The sequence below is a fragment of the Myotis daubentonii genome, chromosome 3 (genome assembly GCF_963259705.1).
Source record: "Myotis daubentonii chromosome 3, mMyoDau2.1, whole genome shotgun sequence".
NCBI lineage: Eukaryota > Metazoa > Chordata > Mammalia > Chiroptera > Vespertilionidae > Myotis > Myotis daubentonii.
Genome location: NC_081842.1, coordinates 31,298,454 through 31,312,343, shown reverse-complemented (window position 1 = coordinate 31,312,343; position 13,890 = coordinate 31,298,454). Strand labels below are relative to the sequence as shown.

Here is a 13,890-nt window from a genome sequence, read left to right as displayed (position 1 = left end):
TAACAGCAAATTAAATTAAATTTTTGATGAAAAATTCTAGTAGGTTGCCCCATCTTCCTCATACTTGACCACCTAACCTTTGCTGTAAATTCTCTGCATAGCTATATAGAGAGAGATTAGTTTCACCGATCTGGCTTCTTGGAACTAAAGTAATAAAATGACTTCAAAAAGAGGTCATTCTAAATGGGATTAAGAAAATAAAGGATAAAAAGAAGCATGATGGTTTTAATTCACTATGTAATTACGTAAGGACTTGAGGATCTGTGGTTCATGGGAATCTGCCATTGACCTTGCTCCCTGGATACCCACCTGGCAAAGATGGTTGAGGAACTGGAGGGAAAACCCCATTCTTTTCACCACAGGCTGCAAAAACCTGCTCTGAAACCTCCTCTCTCCCGCCATCCCAGGCCTTTGCTTCCATGGGAGCGTCATGAGCTCCCCAGGGTTCTCTGTGGGTGGGCTCCAACTCTCCACAGGTGTTGGCAAGAACTGCAGTTGGCTTTTCGTTGACTTCGCTTGACTTCTGGTTGTTGAGAGCTTCTGTTTCTGGGTCTTTTGCATACTCCTCCTCTTCATAGGGAATCACATGAACCTGGCCTATGGATTTTTCTTCTGCTTGACTTTTGGAACTCTCAATATCACTGTCTAGAACTTTCTGATTCCCCATACCTCTCCTGAGACGATGACATTTCTGCCCCCAACCCTCTAGATAGCGTGGACCAGCTGCCACTAGCATGGGGTTTCCATGAAGACTTCTCAGGGAGCGTCTGTGCAAGTGCAGGTCACCGGCAGGGAGCATGCTCCTGCCATGGCAGGTGGCTGGGCCACTGGGGATACTGGAGCCATAGGGGAATGGTACCCTCAGGCCTGCAAATCCTTTGGGATTTATTTTGTCTATTCTCCTTTGCTGGTAAATGGCATGCATTTCCATTTCCATCCTAAAACAAAACAATGTATTTTATACAACCCAAGAAAACCATTAGAAATAGAATTTTATGGTGATGGAAAGAGACTTGACTTTGGGTGGTGAACATACAATACAATATACAGATCATGTATCATATAGAATTGTACACTTGAAACCTATATAATTTTATTAACCAGTGTCACCCCAACACATTCAAAAAAATTTTAAAGAAATATAATTTTAATGGCCCTCTGCCTTCCCTAGCACCTCTGTTTTTCTTGTGAATCTTCACACTATCTGAAGTTTGTTGCATGGAAACACAAATCCCCCATAAAGCTACTGAGAAGAGAGTTTGGGGTAAGACCTGAGGGTGAAGGGCATGGCTGACTCTCACAATGGTAGTCCAAGGCCAGTCTGTAGAGACTTACTCTAATAGATCTGACAAATTTAACAAGTTGGCCTGTTACATCTATATGCATTTCTACTATAAATTAATAATGCAGCACAGGGCAGTTTCTTGCCAGCGATTAATCCTCAAAGGAACTAAAGTTCTGGAAGAAGTTTTTAAACCCTGCCATACAATTTTAGTGGGTCTCAAGAACCACAGTAAGTCAATGCAAGTCTCAACAGTTACAAGTTACTGCAAGTAACAGGGGTTGGGGTGGAGGAGGGTGGGCGGACTTGGTGTTTTGCTTACTTTACTTGGCTTATTGGTCATCACCTGGATCCGTTAGGTTCAGTGGTAAGAAAATTGACCCTTTCCCCACAGCCATACCCTAGTCATCACTGTTATAGTTCCTTTCTCCTGGTAGCTACAACGAAAGGGCACTGCATGGCTGACATGGGGGGCTGCCTGGGCTCTGCTGATGTCTGAAATAGGAGTGGTAAACTTGGCTTCTATCTTTAAGCAGAATTGAAGTCATTTAAGTAAAAAATGCCAGTAAGAATTTCAGAGGAATCACTGCCAGGCATTTTAATCGTGGACATTGACAAACTATTATGGTCTGTAAACTTAGGTTCACTATGTAATTTCTAATATTGCTTTTATCTTTAACCAACCAGTGTGTGTGTATCTATCTATCTATCTATCTATCTATCTATCTATCTATCTATCTATCTAGACACACACACACACACACACACACACACACACACAAATATATGTTTCTTTTTTGTAATATTCTTGAAATATTTTTCTAGGTAATCATAATTTATCAGAGTGTGTGTGTATATATATATCTACATAGAGAGATGTATACATAGATATATACATATATTCATTCAGAATGTATATAAATATATATACACATATAACAACATACACAAATACAACAATATACAAATATAATAAATGAATGAATGTATATATAGAAGTATATTTAACTATATCTATTTACCTATCTAAAACAAATGAATAAACAAACAAGTGAATGAATAGAAAATAAATAAAGCAACACTGTTACATTACCTGGCAGTATGCTGCCTTTGAATCATTTCATTCTTCCTGGCCATTGCTTTTAAGGATTCAGGTGGTAAAATGCCCCAACCTTAAGAAAGGAAATCAACATCCCACTCCACAAACAAATTAATAACATCCATTTGAAAATAATAAAATAAAGTATAATGATTAAAATAGTATTTGCAAAACCACTAGTTGAGCACAATGTTGGAAATAGTAACATTGCTAGTCAGCATCTTAGAATCATGTTGGTGCGGGCATCATGATAACACTAGATACTTTTTTTTCTTTAAGGTTGGTCCATGATTGGGGACATTTCCTGCCCTCAGAAGGAAAAATATAAAATAAGCTGTGGATCTCTTGATCTCTTGCTTTCAAAGTAAAAATTGATAGCTTTCCCCCCCGCTCCCCCTTAGGTACAAAAGGAATTAGTTGACCTTTAAAAAAATGTAACTAAGTGCTTCTTGATGCACTGAAATCCCTGAAAATAAATGCATGAGTTAAGAGGATGAAATATATAGTTCTCTATCTGGACATTTTGGTGCATCTGAGGAAAATACTTTTTTCCTGAACAATTTCAATGGAGTGGGGTAGCAACTGTATACTTTGTGTCAACCTACTAAAATGTCTTGAAATAATGACAGCATAATCAGAATTCAAGGTTCTATTCTTGACTAGTAACATAACACTATATTTATTTTTTTCTTTATCTGCACTCCTAATGCACCTAGCATCTATACTTGTGTTTCTCAAACCATCTATGGTGAGATCATTCTTTTCTTTTTAAATTTTCAATCCATCATGGACCAATCCTTTTTAAAAATACAATAAAATGATGTTTTAGAAAATGGAAATAAAGATAAGAATACATACAGCAAAAATTTTTTAAATCATTAGATTAATAGACATAAAATTACCCTTCAAATCTCCATGAAAGTTTCTAAGCCCTTACTCTCCATTTATACATTTATTTGTACCAACACTTCACAAACTAGCACAGATCCACAGAGTACATTCTAATAATAATAAATACACAAATTGCATTTATTATACATAGCTTTGTTCAGCTATATTTTTACTTGTGTAAATCTGTTCTCCCCAAAAGGAGGATAAGTATCTCCTTATACTTGCTCAGTATTGAGCTGGTAGAGCTCATTCAAAGATTAATAACAACCTATCTTGAGATAAAGCACGCTATATCTTTTTTGAGGTTCTTGTCATTTTAAAAACCAGAGATTAGATGAGGTGATCTCTAAAAGTCCCTCTCACTCTAAAGCTCTGTATTTTTATAGTTCAGTGGCTTCAAGATATTCTCCATTAGCTGGCTGACATGCATGAGAGTGCCCAGCTCACGGTGTACTGCCCAAGGATGCAGAGAAAGTCTGTGAGAGTCCAGAGTAGAGAGCACCATTCTAATGACCTACATTTTAGGACCTTTCGAAATCTGGACTCATCAAACCTATTCCAACTTTATTTCTTCTTCCCAAATAAGTGACCTCAAACTTAGTGCTAGTCTAGCTGCAATAAGTCACTCCCTATCTAACATCCTTATTTTTGAAATAGACCCCTGTCTTAATTTCTATTTTGCTAACTGACTTAGAAGTTCAGTTTCTATAGGACTGAGGGCCTACCTTGCCTGTGCTTATTTTCCCAAACATCAGCCTTGAGGTGGGGACCTGACCTATGGCCTTGGGACAGGTAATCAACCTGCCTGTTTGTATCCAAATATTGGCAGTTTCTGAATTCTTCATCTCTAAGAAGGACACTCTGAGTCGGTGATCTATTTATCTGTTGCCTGTAGCCATGGCTTTACTATTTATTGGGTTCTTGCTGCCAGATGGGACTTGCATCCAGAATCAGCTGTCTTATTTGGTCCTTGGGCCACTCCAGTGTGGGTGTCTAGTTTCATATCTGGTCCTTGTTCAGACACCCAGTCTCACTGCAGTGGACCCATGGTGGTAGCTCAGATCCAGGCAGGCCAGTGTTTCACTGGCCCTGATAGCAATCATATTTCTTTTCTGGGTTGGGCTTTTCACTCCATTGTATCTATTAAGACTTGTTCGAGTTGGGAAGCAGGGACAACCAGAAACTCGCGAATATAGTTTTGCGGAGATAATATGCATCAGTTTGATCTTCAATATGATGAGGAAATTCTCACCTCCTAGTCTTTCTTGCCCCTACCAGTCATGTTTTCACTGCTACCACACTACTAAAATAGCTCTTATCAAGACAACCAATGACCTCCACATAGCCAAATCTATTCATATAGTCTTAAGTTTTCCTCTACTTGATCTATGACTGGCATACTTGACACAGTTGCTCAATTTCTCCTTAAAAATTTATTCCTTTGTCTTCCAGGCTTCTATACTCTCCTGGGTTTCTTCCCACTCACTGCTTGCTCCTTCTATCTCTCTCTTGCTTGTTCCTCCACAGCTTCTCAACCCTCTGGGTATGTCCCAGGGATCATTCTTTTAATGTCTATCCACATTCACATTTGGATGATGATCTAACCTACACTTATGTATGCTGATAACTTCCAAAGTTATGTTGCAGTGTCTCCAGAAGTCCTCCCTGGATTTCAGCTGCCTTCCTGAGACCTCTCATTGATTATCTATTAGGGATTTCAATTGTAATATGAACAAAACTGAGCCTATGATACCTCTTCTGCCTCAAGAACTCTTCCTCTCACAGTATTCCTCAAATCAGTATATAACAACATCACCTTTCTAATTACTCAGACTAAAATTATTTATGTCACTCATCTCACCTCTCATATCTAAACTGTGACAAAATCCTGCTGTTTACCTTCAAAATAATTACAGAATCCAAACACTATTCCTATTCCTACTGTCACCACCTAGGCCAATCCAGCATAATCTTTCAACTATTCTCATAACCCATTTACTCCCATCAATTTATTCCCTGTTAAATTTTGTCCTGTTAAATTTGACCCCAAATAGCAGCCAGAGTGATCCTGGTAAAATGTAAGTCAGACCATGTAATAACCTTGTTCAAACTCATCAAAAGTTACCCACTCTTACTCAGAATAAGAGGCAAGTCCTCACTATGGCCTATTAGGCCACATATAAACTTCCCTAAGCCCCTTTAATTCTCAGATCTCATCTCCTCATGACCTCGTCAGTTTCTTATATGTAAGACAGATAGTAATATTGCAGATTTTCATGTTATTCATCAGTAAATTGATAGTTGGAGAAGTGAAGCAACTTCCATTTGGTCATCCAGTGGTGGAACCATAATTTAAATATAAGTAGTAACTGCAGAAACTACAAGTATAACTGCTACACACTGCAGCCTCCAGTTTACAGCGGCTCCATAGATGAGAGCCATCGATTGCTCATACCTGAGTAGACGCGATTGGACATCATGTCCGGCATATTTGTATTTTGTTGAACAGAGGATCCAAATTGGTATGGAACACAAAACTGTCTTGGGTCAGTTGGAGCCACAGTGGAAGGCAATACATCTCTAGGGGGGAAAAATATGAAATAGATAAAAATGAGGATGTAACTGTACAAAATTTCCATTGCAGAAGCAATGAGATTTTGTTTTATTGCCATATTGGATTCTATCATCTCTTCCCAAAATGAAGTACAGAAGTCCTGCACTCTCTATTGGTTTAAGTAGAAATAGGGTAAGGAAGATTGGAGGAAGGACTCTACTAAGGAAGAATTGACCCAACTGACAACAACAGAAAAAATAGGAAAGAAAAGTTTTAGGGATGTCAGAAAGAAAAGATCTGACTTTCCATGACCAACATAGTATTCCTTTAAAAAAAAATGTTTAACAATCTCTGAACTTTTTATTGGCCTTCTCCCCACCCCCCCACCCCCCACCACCAAGGAGTTCCCTGCTTCTGCTGCCTTGACACCTCAAAACTTTGGTGTCATTGACCTTAGACACCACTTTGCCACCCACAAGCCTGTGGGTGATGGTCTTTTGGATGGATTGTGTGGAGTTGCTGTTGTCCAGGGTGTTATCAGGATCAAAGTTTTCCCTTCTTCCAGCAAGAGGGTGGTAGATGGCTATCTCAGCGTCCAGCTTGACCTTGATGTTCAGCAGTCTTATACTCCTAGGGCTGGGCTGTCCCTCTGTCCAGGTATGGGCCAGCTCTGACTCCAGCTGCAGCAGAACCCTATTGAGCTTTTCCATTTGCATGGCATAGCGTGTCTCTACTTCCCTCAGGCTGTTCTCCACAGTGGCCTTCGAATTTCTCATAGAGTTCAAGGGCTGGGTTGTATGTCTCAGCTCTATGAGTGTCACCTCAGGAACTCCTATCTCAGTGGTCTGCAAGGTGACCACTGTGGTGCTCTCTTCAATCTGCTGGGACCAGTACTTGTCTCAATCTCTCAGTTCTTCTGAGCCATCTGGTCATAGTGGGTCCAGATGTCCACCATGATCTTGCTGAGGTCCTGAGATGGTAATCTGGTTTCGTAGACCATTTGCTTCCTCCCAGTGTTCCTTCTTCATAAAGAGCAGCTACTCCTTGAGAGTATCGATCTCTGTCTTGTCTCCAGCTGTAGCCAAGTGACAATGATATTATCAGTGACCTTTCAAAGCCCATTGATGTCATTCTCCACAGACTGGCACATGGCTAGCTCTGTCTCATACTTGACTCTGAAGTCATCAGCAGCAAGGCTGGCATTGTCTGTCCACAGAAGTTGCAAAGATCTGAGCCCTCACATCCTTGATAGTCTCTAACCCAGGGTCCCTTTTTCTCCAAATGTTTCTGGATTTTGCTCTCTAGCCTCCAATTATCAACTTCCGGGATCCTCATCCTTTCCAGGTAGGAGGCCAAGTGGTCATTCAGGCATTGCATAGTCTCCTTCTTGCTCTGGATCCCCCCTATGCCCCCCATGTCCCTGACCCCCAGCTACCCTGGACCCCCAGATATGCTGCATGCTCATGGAGAGGGACACAGAGATCCAGGAGCCCAAGTGCCCAGGGCCTGCATAGATGCCGGCCATGCTGCTGGCCAGCCTGGCTGGTGGTTGGGTGACTGCATGGAGCCCAGGGTCTAATAGTTTGTGGAGAAGCTTGAATGGGTGCTGAGCTAATGTTGTCTGGGAGGACGATGAGAGGCCATGTCTTGGGTTTGAGCCACCCCTAACATACTGTTCTGACCACAACATTCTTATCTCATTTACTGGAGATATTTGACTTGGGTTCTGACATCTGGAACCAAAGTTTGATTTCCTGGGTAAATAATTTAATTATTTTGCCAAACTTCAGTGCTCTTTGAAGTCAAATGTATTGTTCCTGCTTCATGAACAGGAATAAATAATAGATGTTTACTCTCTCCTCAGAATGTCAAAATATTCTAAAGAAGGTAAAATAAGAAACTGCCAAAGAGTGCTACATAAATATTGATACTGTCACTTTTATTGAACAGGAAGATTTGTTCTATCACAGGAAACCCAGGGTATCCAATTATTATGAACTAAATTGTGTCCCCTAAATCCATATGCTGAAGTCCTACTCCACAATGTGACTGTATTTAGAGATAAGGCTTTTAATGGGGTAATTAAAAGTTTAAATGAGGGCAAAAATGTGGAGCCCTAATCTAACAGGACTGCTGTCCTTATAAGAAGAGGAAGAGATACCAGGAGTCCACAAGTACAGAGAAAAATGCCATGTGAGGACATAGCAAGAAGGCAGCTGTCTGCAGGCCAAAGGAGAGAGGTCTCACCACAAATCAACCCTGTCACCACCTTGATCTAGGGCGTTCAGCTTCTAGAACTGGGAGAAATAGATTTCTGTTGTTGAAACCACCTAGTCTGTGATATTTTGTTATGGCAGCTCTCAGAGACTCTACCAATGTTCGTACCTGCACAATGCTTGTCACATGGTAAAAGTGCTTGTTAGCTATTTGCTGAATATGTCAAGCAGGCCTCAAAGGGCAAATGATGGGAAGTGTGTTGAAGGTACAGTCAGCAGAGTATCTTGACATGAATTATTGCACCACTGTTCACTGACGTAACATTAGACCATAAAACAACACAGGTTAAAATCATCCAAAAACTTAATGATTGCCAGAGGCTAAGACCAACGGTAGTTAACATATTAATGCGATATTCATCAGGGCTGAAAATCAGCATAATATTGCCCTGTTGTTGGCCAAATGGCTCACGCAATCCCCTAACCTGATAATCCTTTTACTGTTTGCCAAACTTTACCTTTGATATGCCTGTATGCATTCCTAAAGGGCAAACGTGTATTCAAGTGAATAAAAGCAAACGGGAAGAGAAGTTAGGGAGCCTCTCCATTAGAGAAAGGTTTCTGCCTGGACCCCCATGCCGTCTAAATTCATATTTCTTGTCTAGTGCGTTCGTTTGTGCACGGCCCCTTCCCTAGATCCTGAATCCTTGCTGCAAAAGGTTGTGGTAAATGATTATCCATGTTCTCCTTTCATCATAATATTATGTTGGAAATAAATACCTATCCACAGGCAGAGGTTCAAATGGTGAGGGAAACAGTGGGATCCTTTGCTGCCCTGATGCTGTCAATAAAGGGTTCATGGCCATCGTGGGATTTATCATCGATATCTCTCGCCACTGATGGAATTCTAAAAAGAACCAGATAGATACGTTAATAAATAACTCTACTTTTTGAGAACTATTTGAATTCTTCTTAACACAATGAACACCTTTTGTATTTTCCCAACACTTGGGAAAACTAGAAGCACCAAGCTTTCAGTTACACAAAAACCCTTCCATTGTCAGCACCCAGATACAACTGTAGAGCTTAGTGTTTTATCCATGTGCCCTTGAAACTTGTTGCAGCGCCCACAGGTAATAGCAAAGCACATCACAGGCAATAACAAAATTAAACCAGCCCTGCAAGATTCCAGAAATACCAACTTCCACTCTTACAGCTTAATTTGATTTGTGTGTTTCCAGAGGTAAAAATGCAGATACTCTCTCTTATGTTCAATCTTTGGAAAAATATTCCTAGTAGTTGATAAGATTAAAACAAAAAAGAAGGGGGAAATCTCCTTAATGGCTAACAATATGTCTAATTAGAAAGGATACAAGGCTGAAAGCATGAGACTGTATTTAATTAATACAAGTGACCAAGTTATATTCAAACATATATAAGCACAAGGATTCATAACTTTCTCTTCAGAGCATAGTGGTCAGAAAAAGAGACCCTTGTTAAGGGGATAATATTTTGCCTTACGTTTTCTTGTTAATTATTAATGTCCTTTGGATAATTTTAAATTTTAAACAAGTATGGGTCAAACAGGTTATTTTAGCTTCTCCTGCATCTTCAGTTGTACTCAAAATCTGTATACAGTGGGGCCTTGACTTACGAGTGTCCCGACTAACGAGTTTTTTGAGATACCAGCTGTCTCTCAGCCAATTTTTTGCATTGAGTTGATAGAGTAATTTGAATTAATGAGCTTCTTAATGAGCTCAGTCTCAGAATGAATTAAACACGTAAGTCAAGGCCCCACTGTATATATAAAAGGAGGTAATATGCAAATTAGGCCAGGACACCATAACGGGTCACGACCTGATAGGAGGAGGTTGCGCGCAGGTGAGGCCCGGGGCAGAGATGGAGACAGACACAGGGGGGCCTGCCTAAGCTGGTGCAGTGCTCTGGCAGCCCAGAGCAGACACAGGCAGAGGGTCAGGGCGGCCTGGGGCTGGCCGAGAGGCCACGTCGGCTTGGGCAGCCCCAGAGCGGACACAGGCAGGGAGGGCCTGAGGCAGGAGTCAGGTGTGGGTCCCAGCCGCCTGTAGTGCGGATCCGGCCTGACTCCCCAAGGCAGCCTGCGGGGTGCCTACTCACACAACTTAAATTGTGCTAGGCCTCTAGTAAACAAATAAACCAACCAACCAAGAGACCTACAACTATATTTAAAAAAAAAAAAAAGGAAATTAGGAAGAAAAATTCTGCTTTTCAAAGTAGTGATCTTCCATTCTTTCTTCCTTTCTTGTGTACATTTGATTTAAATTTTAAATAGTTAATACAATCATAAGATTCAATAACTAAAAATATGCAGTATTTAAATAAGCAATAACTTCTTCAGCTTCTTTACCAGACAGACCTACTGACAAAATTGTAAACTCAAGTCCATGAGTCCCTTAACGTTTGCTTTCGCCATATATCTATAAATGTTTTCATGTGTTTTGTGTCGATTTATTTTCACTGTATTTCTGTCAGGATTCGAATAAAAATATCTACTAGGTGCCTGCCAGCCATGGTGAGAATGCCAACAGAGAATGTGGGCTGGGCATATGTCAGACACGGCTTGCAGCTCTGGTAGGGACGCTGGCCTGTGGCTTGAAATCGCAGGCCCGCCACACGAAATTGTGTGCACAGCCACCATCTTCCCCTTAGTCCGGCACACAACAGAATGGTGCGGGGTACAACCTGGTGGTTCATTTAGAAACAGTATGAACTTTTATTTCTGTCACAAGTTGTCTTTTGAAGAAGTTTGAATTTACCAATGAATGAGAGAGAATCTTTGAAATTATAAAATGTAGTGCTCATCTTGCATTTTATGGGATGCTTGAGACAAATCAGGAGGAAGGGGAAGGGAGACAGGGAGCAGTGCAGAATTCCTCAGGAGCAAGGATTGCCTAGAGGTTGACCGCCCCTCTTCCTCACACATGCCAACTTAGGAAAATGCCATGGAGATGAGTCACCACAAGTAGATGAGACTGTTTTATTCGGGATTCCCCTTAAGCAGGCTTGGAGACAAGAGATTGAGTGCAGGTAGTTATTTGAGAGGTGATCCCAAGAAGCCCACATAAGGGAGAGGGAAAGTGAAATGAGGAAGGGAAAAGCCAATAAAGGGTGAGTTATGTGTGAGTTACTACTGTGGGCAACTGGTGCTCAATCCTGCCGGGGACCTTCTAAGAATCCGTGTAGTATACGCCTCAGAAATGTCCCAGTGAAAGACAAAGAGTTGGCTATTTACCCAGCAATTCCTGTCAGCACACTTCTCCCTCACATCTGGTTATGCCTGACCTGGCTCCAGCAAAGTCCTATGGTGCAGAAGAAAGCCTTCAGACTGCAGAGCTGAGCAATGCAGGTGCGCAAGATGGAAAATGACCTCCATGGTTGCAGGTGAACTCGGAAGAGAACCAAGGGGATGTAGGATAGGGCAGCATCAGTGTCTGGTGCAGTTGAGACAAAGTGGTTACCTTCTAGTGTCATTCCACTAGATAACCGGCACAGATACCTTTCTTCTGGACTGCCGGGTTCGCCGGGCACAGGCATATTCCTACGAGGCTCTGCAGGGTCCATTGTCTGCAACAACATAGCAGGATTTTTCCCCCCTGTTAGTCACATGTTCAGTGAAGTAAGTGGAGAGCACAGGCTAATAGAGATAAAGAAACGAAGCACCAGAGACAAGTCTCACCTAATTTAAATATAATTTAAAGCCCTTCTTGATACCATATCTGTTCTGGGTTCTATGGTTCTTGGGTCTGGCTTTTTCTCTTCATGCAATGCCAAGGGAAATGAATGTAACCTATAAAACGTTGCTACACTTTTGATATGATAGTTTATTATTTTTTAATCAATCCAATCCACCAAGTTTTTACTTAAAATGTAATTTATTTCCAATTTATTGGGAAATATCCCCATATCATGGAGGTCTCTGGAGAGGACAATGAGTCACTGGCACCTGCCACATTATTATTCTGGGCTCCACTTGGCGCTCCTAGTTTCTTTGGTGAGGGAGTGTCTCTTTACTTACCGCTATCATATCTATTGCTGCCCAAATTTTCTTTAAAAACCAACAGCATTGCCGAAACCGGTTTGGCTCAGTGGGTGGAGCATCGGCCTGGCCTGCGGACTGAAAGGTCCCAGGTTCGATTCCAGTCAAGGGCATGTACCTTGGTTGTGGGCACATCCCCAGTAGGAGATGTGCAGGAGGCAGCTGATCGATGTTTCTCTCTCATCGATGTTTCTTACTCTCTATCTCTCTCCCCTCCTCTCTGTAAAAAATCAATAAAATATATTAAATAAACAACAACAACAAACAGCATTGCCTGGTATTATAGACTGAATGTTTATGTCCCCCTTCCTCTCCCCAAATTCCTATATTGTAACCTAATTCCCAATGTGATGGTGTTGGAGGTGAAGTCTTTTGGGAGTGATGAGGTCATGAAGGTAGAGCCCTCATGAATGAGATTAGTGTCCTTAGAAATGAGATTGCAGAGATCTCCCTGACCCCTCTGCCACATGAGGACACAACAGGAAGATGCCGGTCTCTGAACCGGAAGAAGGTCCTCACCAGACACTGAATCTGCTGGCACCTTCATCTTGGACTTCCTGCCTCCGGGGACTTCCTGTGTTTATAAGCCACCCAGACTATAGTCATCTGTTACAGCAGCCTGAATGGACTAAGATGCCTTGTTTTTTTTTCAGGTTATGCCTGTTTTCCAAAATTATACATATATCTATATATATCAAGGCTAAGTGACCGTCTGACCATCCGACCAGTAGCTATGAAGTGCAATGATCACCAGGGGGCAGACACTCAACGCAGGAGCTGTGGTGACTTGGCAGCTGCGATTCTTGGGTGATGCACCCCAGAACCAGAGAGAAGGGAGCCCGATTTGGGGTGCATCACCCGAGAAACACCCTCTTGCAATCCGGGACCCCTTGGGGGATGTTGGAGAGCCAGTTTTGGCCCGATCCCCCGAGGCCAGGCCAAGGGACCCCACCTGCCGGAGGGAACCAGCTCACTCCACAGAGCCCTTCCTGGCACCAACCCAGGTGTGGCTGGCTGGAGAGGGACTGAGGGAGGTTGGCTCCAGGGCAGGCCCATCTTGCCCACTTCCACCCCGCCGGCCACCTTCTAATTAATTTCCTTTCAATGTGCATTTATCTGTGCACCAGGGCACTAGTATATATATAAATAATAACTTTATATTTATATTTTTAGGTTCATAACAAAATTGAGTAGAGAGCACAGAGAATTTACCATATACCTCTCCCCCACCAATTTATAGCCTTCCCTTGAGTGGTACATTTGTTACAATTGATGAATCTACATCGACACATCACTACCACCCAAAGTCCACAGTTTACCTTAGAATTCATGCTTAGTGTTGTACATTCTGTAGGTTTTGACAAGTGTATGATGACATGTATTCACCAAAATACAGAACAGTTTCACTCCCCTGAACCAAATTATATTTTAAAGCAAATACTATCAGGACACTTCCAAGGAAATATTCTGGAATTGGCCAGATCTTTCCTTTCATCAGCCAGGTAGATACGTGAAGCTCCAAATCTAAGTTTCTGCATATACACCATTTTGGAGATACTGCGTCATGATTCTTTAAATACTAATTTTCACATTTTCTGGGTATCCTCTTTATAAAGAGACACACACACGTAGACAAATTGTGAACCAAGGTCACTTTGCTATGGCAGATGAAATGCTCTTGATTCAAAATGCAGACTGGGATATGCGTTTTAAATGCGGAGCGTGTCTGGTAATCCCCAATGCGGGAGTGCCCTGTGCTTAGGTCTGCATTTG

At 41.7% G+C, this 13,890-nt stretch overlaps 1 protein-coding gene across 4 annotated transcripts in view; it reads right to left on the bottom strand.

The window, feature by feature from the left end:
* SAMD7 (sterile alpha motif domain containing 7) overlaps window positions 1–13,890 on the bottom strand; it is a 29,453-nt gene that overhangs the window by 12,071 nt on the left and 3,492 nt on the right. Inside the window, exons 2-6 of one of the 4 annotated variants that reach the window (XM_059686997.1) lie at window positions 11,540–11,645; window positions 8,823–8,949; window positions 5,728–5,852; window positions 2,376–2,454; window positions 310–938 (exon numbers count right to left, since the gene is read on the bottom strand). In XM_059686997.1, coding sequence (XP_059542980.1) covers window positions 310–938; window positions 2,376–2,454; window positions 5,728–5,852; window positions 8,823–8,949; window positions 11,540–11,642 — 1,063 coding nt within the window. In that variant the 5' untranslated portion in view covers window positions 11,643–11,645. Of the gene's footprint in view, window positions 1–309; window positions 939–2,375; window positions 2,455–5,727; window positions 5,853–8,822; window positions 8,950–11,448; window positions 11,479–11,539; window positions 11,646–13,890 lie in introns of those variants that run through there. The other 3 variants (XM_059686996.1, XM_059686999.1, XM_059686998.1) reach the window with 3 other exon arrangements.